The sequence below is a fragment of the Capsella rubella genome, unplaced genomic scaffold (genome assembly GCF_000375325.1).
Source record: "Capsella rubella cultivar Monte Gargano unplaced genomic scaffold, Caprub1_0 scaffold_15, whole genome shotgun sequence".
NCBI classification, from domain to species: domain Eukaryota; kingdom Viridiplantae; phylum Streptophyta; class Magnoliopsida; order Brassicales; family Brassicaceae; genus Capsella; species Capsella rubella.
This window is the reverse complement of record NW_006238909.1, coordinates 38,170-59,438: the sequence shown is the minus strand read 5'-3', so window position 1 is coordinate 59,438 and position 21,269 is coordinate 38,170. Positions and strand designations below refer to the sequence as shown.

Here is a 21,269-nt window from a genome sequence, read left to right as displayed (position 1 = left end):
AAAGCAAGCTCATAGAAACCCTCGTTTGGGTGCTTTTGTCCAAAGGCATTTATACAAAATATTTGAAAAGCCTCACCACTTGACGGAGTATTCACTTTGTAAATATGATTGATCCCATGGGCTTTCAAAACTCCCATATTTTCTGTTGTGATAATAATTCGACTTCCAGGACCAAACCATCGAGTTTCCTTTGCCAAAGCATCTAGCTGTCCTAAGTGATCTACTTCATCAAGAACAAGAAACACCTTCTTCTCTTTCAACCGTTCTTGTGCCACTCCTAAATGAGAAATCTTGATATCTTTCTGATTGATCATCTTAGACAACATTTGTTCTTGTAGTTGCAGTTGCGCATCGTACTCATCAAAACAAGGTCTTGGATAACATCTTTTGATATTGACCATGAATGCACTATGTTGGAATTTGTTGGAGACTTGGACTTGGTTAAACAGAACTCTTGCGATTGTTGTCTTACCAATCCCGGGAGGACCCCAAATCCCAATCATCCTCACATCATCCATATCTAGGCGTAACAAACGTTTCATCCTTTTCATATGAGCTCCCATCCCTACTAAATTGTCAAAATCTTTTGATGGTGTGGAGCAAATCAACATACTTGAAACATCTATGGCTATTTGTTCGATCATGCCCGCTTCATTGACCCTAACATTGGAGGATATTAATTAAAACTTTTCATTAATCTAGTCATGAAATATTCTCATACATACATATCCTAAAATTATGTATTTTCTTGTGTCTTGATACTTTTAAAAGCTACATATAAACCATTGTTTGAACTCTAATTTAAGTATATATTAATTAAGGAGAGTATAAATTGAGAGACATACCAGTTGCGAGTATGATATCCGGCGATTGTGGCCACATCCTCCAACGCTTTTCTCCATCTCTCAATACGCTCTTTTGTTTTACCTTTACAAGTTTTTCTGAAGGCTTTTCCAAAATCACCGGTCTGTTTCTTTATGTCAGTTGGTTCCACTTCATAAAAAATGGTCATGACTATCTGACCCGGCACTTCCCTGCATTTCATGATCTCTGCCAACTCATCAAGACACCATGAAGAAGAAGCATAGTTCTTGGAGAGCAAGACGATCGCGATCTTTGATCCTCTAATAGCTTTCATGAGCTCAGGACCGATCGACTTGCTCCTCTGTATATCATTATCAATGAATGTATTGATTCCCATTCCCTTGAACACTACAAAGATATGACTAAGAAAGGCTCTTCGAACATCTGGTCCGTGGAAGCTCGGAAAGACATCGAATTTCCAAATTTGAGACACAGAAGTTGAAGGAGATGGAAGAGATAAAGAAGATATAGTATCTTTATCATCCAGTTGGAATCTGACTTTTGTAAATTGAGTGAAGAAGCCTACTGCGGATGCTGCTGAGTCAAGGACAAAAATAAAATTCTTTAGTATTGTAAAGAATGGATTAAGGAAGAGGAAGAGGCCTTTGTGTAAATGAGGTACATACCGTTGACAACTCTGTTGACACAGAAACTCAAAGGACGTTTCCAAGAAAACTCATCTTGAAGAATCAATTTGCAATTCTCATCATCGTTGGTTGAACTTGAGCACACCTTTTGTCTTTTAACAGATTCGGATTCAACGTCCTCCTGACTCGTAGCTTTCCTCTTGTTACAGCTCGAGCTCATTACAGAACCCATTGATGGAATCAAGAAGTTTCACAGCAGCTATCATCATTAGTTCCCACAATTAGGAGAAAGAATGAATAAAATATAACAAGAAACCCAAAAGTTATAATCAAGAACACATTTAATCAAGAAGTTTCACAGCAGCTATCATCATTAGTTCCCACAATTAGGAGAAAGAATGAATAAAATATAACAAGAAACCCAAAAGTTATAATCAAGAACACATATAATCAAGAACTGGTCTCAAAACACTAATCAAAAACAAAGAAACCATCAAGATCAACATAATCATCATCAAGAACCTTACGTAAAATATTAAAACAAAAACTGAATTTAGTTCAGACAGTGAAGAGTAAGAGACAAATGGGGACATGAAAATTTCACCGATGCAATAAAAAGACAAGAGAAATTTCCATGAGTTAGAAGAATCTTGAGATCTCTCTGATTTGCCTTTGTCTGGTTCGGAGAGGAAACAGTTTGTTTTTTTTTTTTTTGTCATCTTTTTTTTTTTTTTTGTCATCGAGGAAACAGTTTGTTGTGTATGGATATTTCTATCATTAAGAGAGAGGAAGATGATCTCTATATGATAGATAGAGACCCTATTGGCACAAAACCTCAATAGGTGTTTCCTGGAAAATAAAGTGAGATTTCGTGGAAAAATGTTGCTAACGACAAAATCGCTGTCCCTATGCTCCAATAAAGACTCGCAAGAATCTTCAAGATTCAAATTTCCAAGTGAGTTTTGTCCTAACAGAAAAGATTAAACAGTAACTTGGCCAAGAAAAAATAGAAAGGTATACAAATGAACGTTGATAAGAAAATGAGCAAGCTGAAAAAAAGAAAGCTTTCATTCATTCATATACACAATTTAAATGATGGAAAAAGATGGAATCAATACAGTAGACAATCATCACTGGATTTTGGATTTGTCCATATAGCCGTTAAAATGTTGTTACCATTACAAATCTCATAACTAAACAAAGAAGAAGTAGAAACCATCAATATAGATTGCCTTCAGTTCTAAGTATCCATGTTACGATCCATCGTTATCGTTGTCTCCATCGAAATATTCATCGTCTCTTTGGACTTGCTTATCCCGTGAACGTTCTGAAAACAATCAAAACCGTTTACAAATAGAGTATTTAGTCGCTGAGAAACCGAAGCACTTTGGATTAAGGTTAGATTTCAAGGTAGTTTGTTTGGATACTTACGATCAACGCGTTCGTCTGGGTTTTGTTCGTCTTCATCGAAGTCAGGTATGTAGAAATCAGGTGGAACCTAAAACATATAAGTAAAAAAAGAACCGATCAGTGTTACAACCAAAAAAAAAGAACTGATCAGTGTTAGATAACACAAATCGGAAGAACAAGATTGATCAAATCATCACTTGTCCGCATAATGATCCGAGTTTTACCTCCTGCATCTGCACGCTTGGAGCGTGTTGAATGTATCGCAGATTCTCCAAAATCTGTACTTTAATCGAGCTGATGTACGATTTGGTATTTAGATTCTCCTGTTTCAATTTCAAAACACAAATGATTCTCAGTGTCTACAGATTTTTTAAAATCAATGAATAACTTTTAAGTAAAATAGGAGCTCTTTACAATGTGACCACCCGGTATCTTCAAGGAAAAATCCGGCGCAAAATACTTGATGTAGTCATTTTCAGGAATCTCTGCAGAAACAATTAACCCGTAACTCAGTAAGCCCTGAAAGACGAAATATTATACTCTCTCTAACAAACATTAAAAGAAAATTTACAAACCATTAGGAAGTTCTGTGTCCAAAAGAATGCCAGTCTCAACTGTCCAACACCTAGCAACATTCTCCTTTGTGTATCCTCCACCTCCTGTAACCTAATAAACAATCCAAACTGACTTCGCCATAGAAGAACATAAGATTACAAAAAGCCGTAGTAGATATAAGTCAAGAGAGATAGATACCAGCAAGGGAAGATTGAACTTCTTCACAAATTTAACACATTCAGCGTGTCCTGGAAAACGCATCAGGGAAAGTCGATTCAGAACCCGAGTAGCATAGAAGCTAGCAAAAGAGAGATTGAAATAGAGAAAGAGATTTTGATTACAAGAAGAAAAAGCACCATCAATAGAGAGATTGAAGCATCCTAGTCGATCCCTGGCTAGTGAATCTGCCCCGCATTGCAAAACGATAGCACCCGGTTGATATATCTCAACAACCTTGGAAATTATCTAGAGACCAAAAGGAAATGATCAAAACAACAAAACAATGAAAGCATCAGCAATTTGATTGTTTCAGTTAAAGAACTTACTGTCCTGAAGAGACGGTTGAAACTACTATCATCAATACCATCCTTCAGCGGCACATTAATTGCGTAAAATTTCCCTTCTCTTTCTCCTATTTCCTGTTTTAAGACAATTTGGTCACAATGAAAATTTATCCAAACACATAGAAACAGTCCTCATAAAATCAGGAAACAAAATATGAATATTACCTTAACATCGCCTGTCCCTGGAAAGAACTTATCCCCAAACTTATGAAAGCTAACAGTCATCACTCTGCCATAACAAAATTCAAAGATATGGTAATTAGTTTCTACAGAAACAACTTTCAAGAAGTCATTATGCACTATCTAAGCATACCTATCAGTAAAGTAAAAGGCTTCTTCAACTCCATCACCGTGATGAACATCTATGTCTATGTATAGCACACGGGGATGGTGTTTCAGCAACTCAAGAATTCCTAGTACAAGATCGTTGATGTAACAAAACCCAGATGCATCACATTTTTTGGCATGGTGCAACCCGCCCGCCCAATTTATTGCAATGTCACAGAGTTTATTGTTTAATCTGCGTGCAGCATCTACAGACAAAATATTCAGATAGTAAACATTGCTCTAAAGTCTAAAGTGAGAACCAAACATGAATACCGACATACTGCAAATATTATGATTTACCTATGGTTCCCCCAGCGTAAATTTGACAAAATTCAAACAAATCCTCAAAGACAGGACAATCCTCTCCCAGATTATCTGCATCAACGTTGATGTTAACACAGACTGACAGCAAGATCTTGAACTTAATTTCAGCTAAAAAAAAGTAAGATTGCAATAACCAATTAATGAAGATTCAAAACTTACATCTAGCCATTTCATTGGGAAACAAGTTTTGATTTTCTGGATTAATTCGTTGCAGGAACTCCACATAGTCGGGAGAATGGAACTGAGCCATCTCGATAGGATATGCCTTGTGTGGACGCTGAAACAATAAAGAACGCATAAATAGTTCTTACAAGATGTACAGTGAGATCATTAACAAATGGAATAAATAGAACAAGTACAAGAAACATGAATGATGAGCAAGAGACTGACATAAACTTCCATCTTGCTATGAAGGCCATATGCAAGGATAAGATGATGAGTCATACAAAGCCTGTGAGGTTTCATTGGATGATTTGGACCAAAATAAACGCTCCCCACATCCCCTAAACCAAAAAAAAAAACCCATCAGCATATCATCACAAAACCCATATAATCTGCCACAAGTAACAGGAAATATAAACTGAACTCCCATACGAGTTTGAATCGACACCTCAACTCCCATAAGAGTTTGAATCGACACCTCAATTTACAAAAAGAGTATATAACTATCAAGACTGTAACAGTTACTCAAGAAAGGAACCTCAAAAGAACACAATTCTAAACATTATATACAATGACGAACACAGCTTTTACTTGACAAAAAGTTCCAGGGTTTCATAGTTCAGCAAAGAAAGAAAGAACAGAGACTTGGCCATAACAATTACATACTAGCTTCTGGCTAAAGCTAAAACTAGAGCTAAGGAAACGAAAAAAATCAGAACTTTACCTAAAACCCTTGTTCTTTTCCATCAAAAACCCTACTCAAAAACTAAATCGAGCTGGATTATTTCCAAAACTAATTGCAACCCTTAACCTAAACTAGAATTCAGATGTGAAAGATTCGACCTTTCGATGCATCTATTGAGAAATAAAGACACCAAGTAGTGCGGTTCAATTGCTCAAGAGTTACAAGTGAAACTTAGATGAATCAAAAATAAAGACATCAATTTCAAGAATCTTAAAGAAAAGAAAAAGAAAAGGGAGAGAAATGAATATACCATCATAAAAGTAGGAGATTTTGTCCTTGGAGCGCATCTCTTAAACGAACAGAGATCGTACGAAATTAATCTGAAAGAACGATTAGACAGAGAATTTTAAGGGCTTCGTAGCTTCTTCAGTAGAGATGAGACGATTTCTTCATTACTCAAGTCGCAGAGGTTTCACGACTTGCCGGCAGAACAGAGAAGAGAAGAGAAGAGAAGAGCGAGAAGAAGAGAGAGAAAGACAAAAGAGCACAAGGGGATAGTCCAAAGTCAAAACGGTTTCGTTTTAATGTTTTGATGACATGGCAGATGACGTCATTCAAAATGCATAAAACCGAACTATAAAATTGAAATTGAAATCAGAATCGGTTTAGAATGTCTTCTTCTTTTTCTCTAATCAACTGGTTTAGTCAAATTGGACCGATGATTGATCACACAACCAAATGGATAAACAAAACCAATTTCTTCACTAATCTTTTCACTTAATTTTTTTCTTTTTTTCATCTTACTCGTCTGTGTGAGAGTCTCATAGAACTGTTCAATACTTTTTTTTTGAACTGTTCAATACTTTTTTTTTTTTGAACTGTTCAATGTTCCATCAAAAAGTGACCATGAATACTACAAAACAAGAAGCCTTTCATGTGTTGCGTCGAGATTGTAACAAGAAAAAGTTGTTAGATTATATAAACTTGTTGAGTTATTTACTTGTTCAGACCCAAAAAAAATGACCAACGTCTAGAAAACCACCGACCAAACAACTGAAAAAATAAACTTCTAAAGGCCAAGTTCAACGCAAAAAGAAGCATATCTTACCAAGATAATAGCCTCAAATCCTTCCCCCACTGCCAAAAAACTCTAATCCTAGAACCTGTTTCTAACCTTTTCAGACCATGAAGGAACCGAGATTACAAATCTTGAAACCCATAAGTCTTGAATTTCTATGAGCTTTTCTCTCTCAAATCTTGTTCTGAGGAATTAACCATGTTGAGAGAAGTGACGACCTCAGGAAATAATATTCTTTTAGTTCCTCTTATGGGACTTACCTTTTAGTTTTGGGTTTCTAACCTGATGCAGTCGATGTTTCACATGAACACGTGAATCTTCTTCGATACGCCCACCTAACCGCTCTTTGGCTGATAGTCGAGGGCGCCGAGTTGATGTGTGATCAACATTACCATAATTCCTTTCATCAGCTGAGTATCGGAATTTTTCTTTGCTTGTTCCTCCTTCCACTGCAAAATTCCCTAGCTTGTCCCTGTAATCATAGGCTACTTGGTGATCACGGTCCCTTCCACTATCTGGCTTCTCGTAAGACTTTCCACGTTGCTTAACATCACGGTAGTTGTAATCATAAGCCATATTCTCATGTCTAACCTCACTTGGGTCGTCTCTGAGACCATGATCATGTCTTGTACGAGAAACTTTATCATTTGAATGATAAATCTCTTGTCTACCATCTGGATATCTCATATTTTGATGAACTTTAACATGGCCACCATTTCGTAGTTGCAAGCGCTCATCATCCAAGTAGACTTGATTTCGGTCATCAAAAAGATGCCTCCTACATCGAAGAGCTTCCTCATCTTTCTTGCCAGCTGATGATCTACTGACATCATGATGCGTCATCCCATATGAATCAATTTCATGATCTCTAAGGAGTTTCTGGCTTTCATAGTGCAAATAGGCTTCACGTCCCTCATTCGAGGATACTCCTCTACGCTCTAGAGCTCTAGCACCTTCTCGGTCTACCACAATCTCTGATTTGGCGACATGAGGATACATCGTATCATCAATACCAGATTCATAGTCCTTCAGGTGTTGTTTTTTGTAATGTTGATAAACATCCATTCTTTCATTATCCAGATATGCTTCATTCCTATTCCTGATGGTTACTCTTCTATGCTCTAGTGCGTTGGTATCTCCATGGCCTACAATATTATCTGAACAGCTGACATCAGGATAAATCCTGTCATCAATGCCGTAGTCATAATCTGTTTTCAGTTGTTGGCTTTCGTAACGCAGATATGCATCCCCCCTTCTATAATCTTTGTATGATTCCTTTTCATCATCAAAGTATGCCCTTCTAAGTTCAAGAGCTCTGGCAGATTCCCGGTCTGCAATAATATCTGGTTTATTGAGATTGGGATGCATCATGCCATAAGGGTTAGTTTCATGAACTTTAAGGAGTTGCTGGCTTTCAGATCGAAAATATGCTTCCTTTCTATCATCTAGGGATACTCCTCCTCTATACCTTAGACCTCTAGCGTCTTCATGGTCTACCAGAGGATCTGATTTGTTGACATCGGGATGCATCATGCCATATGAGTCAGTATCATGGTCGTTTAGGAGTTGCTGGCTTTCACATTGCAAATATGCTTCCTTTCTATCATTTAAGGGGGCTCTTCTATATTTTAGACCTCTGGCATCTTCATGGTCTACTAGAATATCTGATTTGCTGACATCAGGATGCATCATGACAGAAGAGTAAGTTTCATGATCGTTTAGGAGTCGCTGGCTTTCCTGTTGCAAATATGCTTCCTTTTTATCATTCAAGGACGCACTTCTATACCTTAGACCTCTGGAATCTTCCCGGTCTACCAAAATATCTGATTTGTCAACATCAGGATGCATCATGCCATAGGAGCTAGTTTGATGATCGTTTAGGAGTTGATGGTTTTCACATTGCAAATATGCTTCCCTTCTTTCATTTACGGACATTCCTCGATACCTTAGACCTCTGTTATTTTCCCCTTCACGGTCTACCAGAATATCTAATCTGTTGACATCGGGATAAATCCTAGCATCAGAGCGAGAGTAATAATCTTTTTCCAGTTGTTGGCTTTTGTGGTTCAGATAAACATCCTTCCTTTCATTATTCAGGTATGCTGCCTTTCCTTTATTTAAGCATTCTTGTTTAAGCTGCACTACTCTTCCATCCTGATCTACCAACATATCTGCTCTATCAACATCGGAATGCATCCTACCATCATTGCCAAAGTGATACTCTTCGCTCAGATTTCGTCTTCTATCATCCAACAAAACAGCATTTCTCTCCTTATCCAAATATGCTTCTCTTTCTTTGTTTAAGCTCTGTGAAGCTTTGTCATCTTGATCAACCACAGCATTTGGCTCACTGTAATCAAGATTCTTCCTGCTGTCAACACCATCATATTGATAATCCTTTCTCAGTAATTGACATTTGTTATCCAAATAAACAACCTTCCTTTCGTTGTTACGAAAGTTCCTGTAGTGGGCATCCTCATAATCTCGTTCCTGCACCACTCTTGGTCCCAACTCCACAAAAGGATAATGTTCTTTGACGGACTCATACTGGTTAGTCATCCTCTCTTTCGTGCAAAACTCAAGATGGGTATCGGCCACATCAACATCAGCTATATTTAAACCACAGACATAGGACTTTGGTAAAGATCCACTTGTCTGCATAAGAATATCACTCTCTCTAACCATATTCTTGGTCTCATGCCTAGCACTGGGAAACTCTTTCACTGCTACATCAGAGCCTATGTGATAATGATTGCGAGATTCATCCACAATCTCTTTGCCACACCTGCTCACAACTGGTGAATCATGGTCTCCACAACCAAAACCTCGAAACGATTTCTCTCGTTGATCCCTTGGTGAGTTTCTACCAACATAATCATCTACACGTCTAGTAAGTAGAACCTGTGACGCAGAAAGATCCCCATTATAATCTCTTCTTCTTTCATCCACTCTATCTGAATCATTACCACGAATGCAACATCCAGAATCTGAACTTACAAGCCTAGAGCTTTCATCTTGGAAATCAGCCACACTAGACCCTACTTGTGACAGAGGTGATGATTCATATCTATTAGTATCTCTGTCTCTACTATGACGAGATGAATCACTACACTCACGAGAAATCGAATCCACTCGGTTAGTTTTATCGTTCTTAAGCAGCACATTCTTCCCATGAGACGGTGAATACTCGTAACCAAGCGATGATGGAACGAATCTAGAGGGCTTAGGTTCATCACTCAATCTCGATTGATCAGGCGATGTGTTGAATCGAGAAGCCTTAGGTTCCTCACTCGATCTCGTTGAATCCGCATAACGTTTGCCGGAATCTTCCTGAAGATGAAAATGTTTCATATAACGCTCGTCGTCTCTCTCTTCTTCTTCTCGTCGGTGTTTATTAGTTAATCCAATGCCTCTTTGCATATCTACGTCGTACATATCAGAATCTCGCCGGAATCCATTAACATCTTGTTCCCGGGCCTGGATTCCGTGAGAAAAAGCCACATCGATTTGATCGGAACGGCTTGAAACATCACCGGGTTTAATCACGCTTGAATCGTTCCCGTCACGGTCACTCGTCGGAGAAGGTGACGGAGGTCGAGGTAGGGAATCGCCAATCCGTTCTCTTGTCAACATAACCTGAGAGTTTGCAATCGGAAAAAGTTGGGAGATCGCTTAGAGAAAACCTCTGAACCCTTATAGCTAACCGTCGAGAAAGACGACGAAGAAGGCAAAATAAAAAAAGACTGGGCCTTATACTAGGCCTAGGCCCAATAGTTGTTAGCCAACATTAGGCTTTTATTACTTTTGTGCATGCTTTGCAATTTGAGAGTTTGAGAGTTTTAAGGTTGTCAGTTGTTGCTTTGCAATTTGAGAGTTGTTCATGTAGTTCGTTCGTGGATGCTGCAACGTGAGAGTTTAGGGTTGTCGCGTTGAGTAGAAGAAAATTTAACAAACAAACTGACAAATAATTGAAATGTTAGTAATAACATAAATATGTTTTTGTAAGATTTTTATAAATCCCTTGGAGGTCATTAGGGTTGCAAAAGGATGAAGCACGTGTCTAGTAAGAGGCTCAGATCAAGGATTTGGGCCCCTCTCCTACCCCCTTGTGGCTAATACGGGTTTTGGGAGTCATTTTAATTGTCGTTTGGACCATTTACCTTATATGTTTACAGGTTATTGGTGCTTTATTGATAGTTCCTGGAAGAACACATATAAGTTTGCCGGTATAGGATGGTTTTGTCAGCATGCACAGGAGTCTTACCTAGTGATGGGCGCTTCCAATCTCCGTCGGAGTCTTTCCCCTCTTCATTCTAAAGTAGAAGCTCTGGTGAGGGCGATGAAATGTATGATTGGCCATAACTATACAGATTTGATGAAGATGGTGTCTTCTCCTTCCGAGTGGCCGACGTTCTCTGTTTACCTTGACGATATTAGTATTGATAGGAAAGAATTCTCAACCTTCTCGCTATCTTTAATTCCAGTGCGTTTGAATGCAAAAGCGGATTCTTTGACACGTAAAGTTCGTTCCAGTCCGCATCATGTTAAGTTTGTAAACAATTTTCCTCCCAGTTGGCTTTTATGAGCCACTCTTATTCGTTGTTGACAAAAAAAATTATAAATCTTTTAAAAAACTGTAAAATGTTTTAAAAAGATTTATGGTTTTAAAAGTTAAAATTTCGAACTACGTCGGGACTCTAGTATGTACTATAACTTATGAAATTTATAAAACTATAAAATTTCAGATTTATTAAGAGTATTTTAGAAAATAGATAAATGAAAATGACATTTTTGAAAGATAAAATTCATACTAATGCCCTTTCCATGATACCCATTTGCAAAAATACTCTTTTTGTCATTTTCATTTTTGCTTTCTCTTAATTTTTAATGGTCATTTTACCCCTAGTTGAAAATTAATTAAGTCAATAAAATGAAGAATTGAACTATTTCCGGCAAAAAATTCCAACCAAAGATTTTTCCCGACAATATTTTTTTCCACCAAAAAAACTTTGACAAAAAATTTCCTGCCAAAACTTTTTCTCGCGTGGGCACTATTCTCAGAATTAAAAAATTTATAAGGCTTTCTAAAGTGTTTTTTAAAAAGATGTACAAGTATTTTTTTTAAAGGATTTACAAGGGTTTTTGAATGGTTTTAGAAAAATTTACAAAGGTCTTTACTTAGTATTTTTTATAAGTTTACAAGGGTTTTCAAAAGGTTTTTAAAAGATTTACAAGTGTCTTAAAAAAATGTGTGTAGAAGTTATAAGGGATTTTAAAGGTTTTACAAGAGTTTTATAAATTTACAGGGATTTTGAAATGGTTATGAAAATATTTACAAGGATTTGATACAAAATGACTAACTATGTATAAGGATTTGATATTTACAAGGCAACGAAACGTATTTTATAAAAAAAACAAATATAGGAAAAGGTTATTTTGCAATCCTGCATAAATTTTGAATGACTTTTTTTTTTTTTTTTGACAAACTTTAGCCCACAAACTTTACCCCTAATTGCCGTATGTAAATATAATTAAAAATGTTAATATAGATGACTTTTTTTTTGGACAAAATAAAGTTAAACAATGACGACTTTTTTTTTTTTTGTATAAAAAAGTTAAACAATGACGACTTAAAACAAACTTAAACGCAAACTCGTTTCTCGACGTAAGAAGTAGAATGAAAAATTTACCATTTGCCACAAAAGTCTACTACAATTAATTGGATCTCATCAACTACAGTGAATATTAACAGTTTAAATAAGACTTAAAACTAATAACAAAAGACCACTGACTAAAATAATGCCTCCATACTAAGATCTCATCAACAAAGATGATTATTAACGATTTAAATAAGACCATTAACCTTTAAAATTAATATGCAAATGACCACTTACGATTTAAATAATGTCCATTAATATTATATTCTCCTTTGATTTTGTGGATCCGTTATATGTACATACAGCAACGCTTTACGTTTGCCAAATAATACACCATAGCAACGAAGAAACTCACAAATCAAATGGAATTGGAGCAAGGAACCAATGTCGGTCTGGGCGTAGCAACCCTAGTTCTTGTTCTAATAGTGTTGTTTAGAATGCAGCGATCAAGATCGAGCCCGAGCCAGCCAAAGTACAAAAAAGGTTATTAATTAGCCTCTTTAATAATAAAGAGTGAAAGCACATATTATCAACTTTTAAGTCTAAGTAACTCTTCTTTCTTTTTTTTTCGTTGTTGTTAGGTTTAACCATGATGGGAGCAATTCTTCTACTTGTTCATGTGATACTATGCATAAAAGAGTTTGAGCAACAGTTGTTCTTCGACTACAATAATATCTATCGACTAGGTACGTACGTCTGTTTTCAAAACATGTATATAGTTCTGGTTGAAACAATCTGATACTAGCTAGTTCTTATATATGTTAGGAATGATGGTAATGCAAAGATTTGCTCCTCTCCTTTTCGGTGTACTCTTCATATTAGTAGTAGTGAGAGCATGTTGGGGAGGCCGTAAACACAAATCAGGTACACCAAAACTATCTATGGATATAAGATTTACACTTTCAGAGCCGGCTCTGGTTATATATGGTTATGATTAGTCATATATGATATATAAACATTTGAATTAATAGCAAATTAGTAACACGTAAACTAAACAGAACTTTGCAGGAATAGTGATAGCGATAGCAGTTATCATGCTCGCGTTTGTGGCACTTTTTGCTAGAGAGTCAATTCCAAAATACTCGCGAGGTACAAAAAAAAAAAATAGACATGAATACTTTTGCATGTTCTGTATTCCCGACATTTTCTTATTAACTAGAACCATTTCTTGTCTTTTTTTTCTTCATTATTGTAAATAAGTTAGAGCCGATACTTCTCCCCGTGGTCGATATCCCCCCTACGCCAAGGCCTTCGCCACCGCGGGTGATTCCAGAATTCTTACAAGGTACAAAAATAGGTAAGAATATATAGAAAAATTTGACTAACACCTTTTTCTTGATATCCTTTTGCAAAAATAGCATTTTTTACCATTTTTCATTTTTACCCTCGTTTACACAATTGCAATATATTAAATTAATTTTTAGAATTTGTTTTAGGTTTGGCTTCTCTATTTTACATTTAGGGTATAGTTATGAGGGGGTAGAGTTTTGTATTTAGAAATTTGGGTTTAGAATAATTGGTTTGTGAGTTATATGGTGTTTTAAATGACTTTAGATTTTAGGTAGAATATGTTGTTATTCAACCAAGATTTTATTAAACTCTTCTAAAGTTTGGTCTTATTAGTTATTGATTTGTAAAAAATCATTCAAAATCTTTATAAATACGGGGTTATTCGATTCAGAGTTTTACTAAGTCATTAAAACTTATGTGTTATTCAATTAAAACAAAAAACCCTCTGATTGTTAATGGATTAAAATATTATGTTATTGGTTTATGATTTTAAACACTTTTTTTTACAAAATAAAGTCATGGTATCTTATAACTATAGATATTGTTTGAGAGACTTTACACAATTTTAGAAAAAACTAATCAACAAGATTACAGAAAACTCTCAAGCAATTCTTTAGAATCATACAATCTATGATTTTATTAGAGTTATCTAAATTCCTTATACGTTAGAATCCAATAACACCCTCTTAGTCATTTTATATATAGAAAAGGGGAATTACTGAAAATGAACAATAAAAGGGAATATTTTTGCAAAATTTGCAAAAGGTATTGAAAAATGTTATTTTGCGAATCCTAATATTCATTACTGAAAATTGCCTAGTTTAACCCAAGTTAGCCTAAAAATAACTAGTTTAACATCTCATCATACCCCATTACTAGAATGACACAAATTTTGTGTTAGAAGTCCAAAACCCCCATGTTCCTAAATATGGCATATATTATAAAAATCTGCCATACAAATATTAAATTTGTCGCCGAATCATTTAACCTAATTCAAAAAACATTGTTTTATACAGAAAAACTATACTATATTCAAAATAAACCAGTCATAAAATTTATTTAATATATTGGCTCCGATTGGTAACACGCATAATGCCATAATGACGTTTTCTAATGCGATTATGCAGAAAGTTTACGAATCGAGAAAATTTGCATAATTGCATTAGCAAACGCAAAAACGCAGGATTTATGTTTCGCCTAAAAAATACATATAAAATCTCATTATGCAAATATGTGAGTATATATAGGTGTTTCTTTGCATAATAGAATTTATTTTTTATACATACAATTATTATCGACCACAAAAGTACGAAAATAATTGTTTTTTTTTTGTCGACAGTACGAAAATAATTCTTTATAATGAAAATTGTAATATATATTCACAACTATATACCATCTTATTTGCATAATCAATTGTGTATTATTTTAACATAAAATATATTAGCCAATGTAAAAATTATGAAGATAACTATATATATATTTAGTGGAAAAAATTAATGTTTGAAACTTTCACAACTATATATGTACCGAATTATTTGTATGATAATTTTTAGTGTTTTACACATACAAAATATTAGTAACTGTAAAAATAGAAAGATAAAACTTATAATTTAACTTATAATATTTGTAATTTCAAAATTATACTTACTTATCTATATTGTTTATTAGATATACTGATAAATTAGTAATATAATATTCATTTTGTTTATTCTACAAAATATATCCAATCAACATAGTTTTTACGTAATTTCAATCTACGCGTTTTTTTAGCAAGTTTGCGTTCCACGGAAATATATTCTGCAACTCCCGGTATTGTGAGATTATGCGGTATTACCAATCGGAGCCATTTCTTATAAACCTTAATTTATCCCCCCAAAAATGGCCACCAAAAAACAAAAACAAAAATATATCACTATATGAATTCCAAAAAATACTGTCAATATATGAAAGAATTTCAAAATAAATCAGTCACAGAGTAATAACAAATTGATATGTAGTCAGTTAATTATTATTTTTTAAAATGCCAAAAAACCAACAAATCTGCCACTAAAGAATATCTAAACAAATCGGTCATAACATAAATAAAGTCTCTCACAACCTACAACAAATCTGTAAGCACTATAAATGTCATTGTAGCAACTTATGTTTTTCCTATATAAACCTGTTATCAAAAGCAGAGTTACTTTTAAAAAATAAAAATGGTCATGACATAAAATAAATCTGCCATCACATAAAACAATAATATACTCACACCATGTCAATCTAGCAAAAATTTTTTTTTTTTTTAAGTATGTTAATATTCCACAAATTTAAAAGAAAAAAACAAATTCTAGTAACCACTAGAATCTCAAAAATATGTCATATAGTTAAAAGGTCCGTGGTTATCTCGACTATAAGTCTATCATAGAAAACAAATTTGTCGTAAAAAATAAATCTGTGGTAACATAAGAAACTAAATATGTCAAATAAAAAAGTCTGCCATAAAATGACTGTGACAAAAAAAATCCGCCAAACAACAACAAATCTACCACAACTGAACCGCAGACTTTTTAATTAAAAAAATTAAACCCAAAAATTGGAAAAAAAATTTATGGTAATTTGGTAATATTTTTTTCCTATCAAAAGAAATAAGAATATTTTGGATATCAAGGTAACTTATTTAACCCAAATATTTTAAGAGTTACTTAGAATATTAAATCTTTAACCGAGGTGAAACTAGTCTTTTTCCTATTTCTTATTATTGCAACTGCTAATTATAGATTTTACTGTGATTTCTTCGGGTTTTTTTTTAATGAATAGAGTCGACACCTCCACCCGTGATCAACTCGTCCCTTATGTTAACGCCCTCGCGAGGTACATAAATAAAGACAAAATATTTTTGTATATTACTTATTCTTGTTGTGAAGTAATCTAGACGTTTTCTGATTAAACTGATTATAGATTTTATTTTGGTTTTGTTTTTCTTCATTTCCGTAAATGAAGAGACGTCGTCGAAAATCTCCGTGTCCATGGCGGGCGGTAGATATATGCCCATGCCTTCTCCACATCTGGTGAATCATTTCAATCGCGTAAAAACATTTGACATACGAAAGATAACAACCAAAGTATGCTTTCTTGTGGTCGCTGCCATATGTGTCTACTGTGGAGTTTAGAGCGAAACTGTCTACGAGACTACGACTGATATGTATATACTTCCATCTTTTGGAAGAGTGAATTATTCATAAACAAGATCTTTGGAGGATGTAGAAGGCATTGTCACACTTCTGTGATTTAATAAAGCTACAAAATGCCATCTAAGCCATACCAAACAAAAAAAAACTATATATTCTTTAATATCACATAATTAAACAGAAGTTTGATTGCATATAAGAGATTAGATTCTTCTACCACCAATCCAATTCAGGCCATCCATCTAATATATTCTTCTTGTAATATTACATAAACTAAAAAGTGAAACTTGATTGCATGTAAGAAATAAGAAACTTCTACCACCAAATACAATCAGGGAAAATTGTACACAAAAACTAAAAGCCTGAATCAAAATAGATTAAAAATGAATACATATGAAAATTGTACTTCCCTAGCTGATGATGCTTGTAATCGATCTTGTAAATTTGCCATAGCTGATGATGCTTATATGTGTCTGTCTCTTTTTGTTCTTTTCTTTGTTTGTCAAATACCTTCACTTCAATTTTATGAAACGAATTTATTCAAAAATTTTAGGGTAATTCAATATCCAATTTTCGAAAAATAACTGAAATATTTTAAAAAGTTGGTTTCAAACTTTAAAAATACATATGATTTACCGAATTTCTGAGAGATAATTTACCGACGGATTTCCGAAGAGTAATTTACCGACGATTTAGCGATGGATAGAAGCATCGGTAATCTGTCGATAATTCGTATCTAAAGTGACATTCTTCTGTTAGATTTCCGACGGAACACGAAAATGAATTATCGACGAAATCTCTAAACAGTTTGTCATTACCGATGATTTATCGAGAAATTTTCAAAAAAATCTCCATCATTACTGAAATATTACCAACGGAATCTCAAAAAATTTTGTCATTACCAAAAGTTTACCAAAAAAAATCTTTTCAAAAAAATCTCCCTCATTACTGACCGATTACCAACGGAATCTCAAAAATGACCACTTACTAGTTACTAATGCCTATTCAAACTAATAATACTGGTCATTTAACGAAATGGGTGTTTCTTAAGTTGTTTTTTAGTAATAAAAAACCAAAAATTAAATTAATAATGCTAATTAAGCTAAGATATATATTTTAGTTAAGAAATTTTGTGCGTGTTTCTTAGTGCTACGTGTCTATTTGTGAGTGGTTGGACCTCCGGTGGACTTCACTTATTCTACAGATATCACTTCAAAACTCGGCTATATGATGAACATTCGAAGTAAAGTTCGTGATCGAACAATGCATCAACAATTGAAATCTGATTTAGTTGAGAATATTTAACAACAATTAAAATATGATTTGTACTACGTGTCTTTATTATGTTTTAATTATTTTTTATAATATATGTGTTACAAATTTTATAAAATATAATAATTTTCATGCTTTATAAAATTTTTGTTTTCAAATTTTTTTTCTTTAAGAACTCCAATTAGAATTTTATCATTAGAGGTGGATAAATTTAAAAAGTTTTTATGTTTGTAAAATACACAATTTATTTTTAAAAATTTACTAAAAACTTTAAATAAAAAAGACTTTCATTGGACATGCTCTAAGATCTCGTCAACAAACATACATGAATATTAACGATTTAAAAAAGACCATTGACCTTCAAAATTATAATAACAAATGACCACTGACTAACGAGTCAGCATCAATCAGCCGACCAACGACACCAAGCAAGAGCAAAACTATAACACCTATACGGGTATAAAGAGCTTCAGTTCAATACCAAAAGTTGTTTATTTCATCAATCTTATCTCTTCTTGATTCTTCTTCTTCTACATTTTCCAGTATCCATCAGAACCAAGAAGATCAGCTTCGGTCCGGGTGGCATTCGAGAAAGAAAACCAGAAAGAAACAGACCAGCAACAACCAGTGGCGGATCTACGTTGGGCTTTGTGGTGGCACCTGCCACCAGTAACTATTAAATAAGAAACAAAACTAAACTATACCAAAGTTGTTAAGCGGCAAAGTGGTGTTAAATCTCCCATAAATAGTCTAAGGTCAAGGGTTCGAATCCTTTTTATGACAATTTGCCCCCATCAATATTTTTTTCTGAGTTCGCCCCTAGCAACAACTAACTCAAGGCTTTGCGTAGCCTACACAAAACCAAGAAAGACGACACTCTCTACACTTTCTTGCATGTAATACTGAAATGCCAATACCGGTTTATCTGTGGAATCGCTTAACTAAACCGGAAAATTGTAAAATTTTCATTTTAATACATTACGAAATACATAGAAAAAATATTATATATACTTTTTATTTTGTTGTTATGGTAATGTACACCGGATTTCTATTTGTTGTGAATGCAATTTTACAATTTCTGAAACCAATCGAACACAGAAATAATTTTTTGTGTTAATATATAGATGAGTTAATGGACAGATGAAATATATGTGATCAAAAACTAGACTGGTCAACATATGTCAATTTCTCTATGGTAGATAGGTACATGGTTTTGAGATATTTTAATAATTCATGATAAGTTTTCTAATGTGTATATACCGATAAGTCTACCTAACTATGCACTTACTAAAATTTAAAGTAAATATTTTGGTTAAAGATTTTTCTTTTCCATAAAATGAACTTATTTACACTTAGTCATCAAATTGTTAATTTGTTTTCAAAAAGTATCAAAACTTAATTTAGAAAATATATTTTTTCTTCAAAAAGAGTAAAATCATAAATAAATAACATATCATAAGAACTTTTATGAATTCACCTAAAATATTCAAAAAAATGTCAAAAGATTTGAAACAAGAAATCCATATAGTTTTTATAGATTCATTGTTATTAGTTTAATAACTTTTAAATTCTTTTAAAACATTTTTTATTATTCAAAGTTTTTAATTATTATTGATTTAATAATTTTATTTTATATATATATATATATGTTAATATTGGCAGATTAATAGTTTATCATATCTTATTTATAAAGCACAACCTTCAAAATATTTATGTCGTAAATAATCCAAGATTCAAATTTGGTTGAGTTACATGTTTATTATCATGACAATTAAGGAAAAAAAACGATGAAAAAAAACCAAATAATGAAATTTCTTTTATCAAAAAAGGATTAAAAAATGGACAGGTTTGACCAACTTTATTATAACATTTTATTTTCTTAATTTGATTACTTTGACAATTCACATATTATATAAACATCATACTTTCAAATCTTTGGTTCATCATCATAATTCTTAGTTCATTTGTGGTGGTGGTGGCCGCGTAAGACGACCCGAACCGGTCGGTTATTTTTGATTAGGACCTGGTGGCACAAACCAACTAGTCAGTTTTTTCTGATTAGGGCCCGGTGGCACAAACCAACTGTTCGGTTTTATCTCATCATGGCTTGGTGGTGGTGGCCGCATAGGAATACCCCAACCGGTCGGTTTCTTCTGATTAGGACCTGGTGGCACAAACCAACTGGTCGGTTTTATCTCATCACGGTTTGGTGGTGGTGGCCTCGTAGGACGTCCCGAAATAGTTGGTTTTGTCTCATCATGGCTCTCTACAGATCCTAAAAGCAAAAAGGTAAATTCAATATATATTAAAAAAAAAAAAGATTATTAGATTACATAAGTGTGAAATGGGTAATAATAAGAGAATATCTTTAATATTAATAGTGTAAAATATCTAATTAGAATATTTAAAATATTTTCAAATTACTTGAAGAACACAATGGAAGAAAGAGCAAGAACGACATGAGAGCCACCAGCTTCATCTTTGAAAGCATTTTTATTTCTGAGGACTGTTTTTGTTTTATTGTTTGGAAGAGAGACACAAACTTCTCACTATATATAAAACATACACATGTTCATAGTTATCTGTTGGTGCACTACACATTGACTACAATTCAAACTAAATCTTTTGGTTCAAGATTTCCTTTCTTGGCATTTAGTCAACAATTAGTCAACAGATTTTTAAAAAGAATCATGAATATGTAAATATAGAATTAAAAAGGAACACCAAACGTTTGCTCAGGAGAACACATTTAGAAAACAAAAGTAATGTGAAACTAAATGATTCTAACCGTGTTTCAATCTAATAACCTTTTCAGAAAATCGATATCCCAGATTTCATCTCCACGGCTACCACCTCAACGATCAGCAACCTTTGATCGAGAGGATCATGTGTATTATAAAGATATCAATGTTCAAGTGAACCGAATCGAATTTCGCAAATTTAAAGTAACAATTACAATTTGAATATTGCATTTGAAAAGAAAACATTATAAAAGGCTCTGATCTATGACTAGAAAAGATATATAAACCTACACATAATGCAGGTCAATTACCAAAGAAACTTTTCAAGAAAATCTCCGTCATTATTGAAGGATTACCGACGAAATCTCAAAAAACTTTGTCATTACTGACGGTTAACCAAGAATCTTTAGGGAAAACCTCTGTAATTACGGACGGATTACCGACAGAACCTCGAAAAAGTCCGTCTTTATTGATATTTTACCAAGAAAGTTTTTGGGAAAAATCTCTGCCGAACCGACGGATTACCGGCAAAATATCAAAATTTTATTTTTAAAAATTAAAATTAGCGATATTATGTAAATTAA

At 33.9% G+C, this 21,269-nt stretch overlaps 5 protein-coding genes across 8 annotated transcripts in view; 1 reads left to right on the top strand and 4 right to left on the bottom strand.

Annotated features, from left to right (window-relative positions):
* The window catches only part of LOC17874505 (probable disease resistance protein RPP1), a 4,332-nt gene extending 2,649 nt beyond the window's left edge, over window positions 1-1,683 (bottom strand). The window contains exons 1-3 of one of the 4 annotated variants that reach the window (XM_006279307.2): window positions 1,491-1,683; window positions 846-1,401; window positions 77-660 (exon numbers count right to left, since the gene is read on the bottom strand). In XM_006279307.2, the coding sequence (XP_006279369.2) occupies window positions 77-660; window positions 846-1,401; window positions 1,491-1,683 (1,333 nt within the window). Of the gene's footprint in view, window positions 1-3; window positions 661-845; window positions 1,402-1,490 lie in introns of those variants that run through there. The other 3 variants (XM_006279306.2, XM_023778062.1, XM_023778066.1) reach the window with 3 other exon arrangements.
* Window positions 1,684-2,503: 820 nt separating this feature from the next.
* Window positions 2,504-5,985, bottom strand: LOC17874507 (histone deacetylase 9). Its single transcript, XM_006279315.2, has 14 exons — window positions 5,788-5,985; window positions 5,021-5,133; window positions 4,790-4,907; window positions 4,607-4,681; window positions 4,293-4,512; window positions 4,145-4,208; window positions 3,962-4,054; window positions 3,773-3,881; window positions 3,615-3,664; window positions 3,437-3,527; window positions 3,276-3,346; window positions 3,086-3,184; window positions 2,883-2,949; window positions 2,504-2,778 (listed from the first exon to the last, which is right to left on the bottom strand). The coding sequence occupies exons 1-14, from the start codon at window positions 5,822-5,824 to the stop codon at window positions 2,705-2,707; spliced, it is 1,281 nt and encodes a 426-aa protein (XP_006279377.1). The 5' UTR covers window positions 5,825-5,985; the 3' UTR covers window positions 2,504-2,704.
* A 442-nt stretch (window positions 5,986-6,427) lies between these two features.
* On the bottom strand, window positions 6,428-10,195 carry LOC17874510. Its single transcript, XM_006279305.2, has one exon. It carries the CDS (start codon window positions 10,186-10,188, stop codon window positions 6,793-6,795), a length of 3,396 nt encoding a protein of 1,131 aa, XP_006279367.1. The 5' UTR covers window positions 10,189-10,195; the 3' UTR covers window positions 6,428-6,792.
* Window positions 10,196-12,574: 2,379 nt separating this feature from the next.
* On the top strand, window positions 12,575-16,780 carry LOC111829303. The gene is made up of 7 exons (XM_023778041.1): window positions 12,575-12,695; window positions 12,794-12,898; window positions 12,978-13,076; window positions 13,221-13,301; window positions 13,413-13,509; window positions 16,302-16,355; window positions 16,485-16,780. The coding sequence occupies exons 1-7, from the start codon at window positions 12,575-12,577 to the stop codon at window positions 16,522-16,524; spliced, it is 597 nt and encodes a 198-aa protein (XP_023633809.1). The 3' UTR covers window positions 16,525-16,780.
* Window positions 16,781-19,950: 3,170 nt separating this feature from the next.
* Window positions 19,951-20,423, bottom strand: LOC111829300 (proline-rich protein HaeIII subfamily 1-like). Its single transcript, XM_023778038.1, has 2 exons — window positions 20,369-20,423; window positions 19,951-20,219 (listed from the first exon to the last, which is right to left on the bottom strand). Exons 1-2 carry the CDS (start codon window positions 20,421-20,423, stop codon window positions 19,951-19,953), a joined length of 324 nt encoding a protein of 107 aa, XP_023633806.1.
* Between the last annotated feature and the right edge of the window lie 846 nt (window positions 20,424-21,269).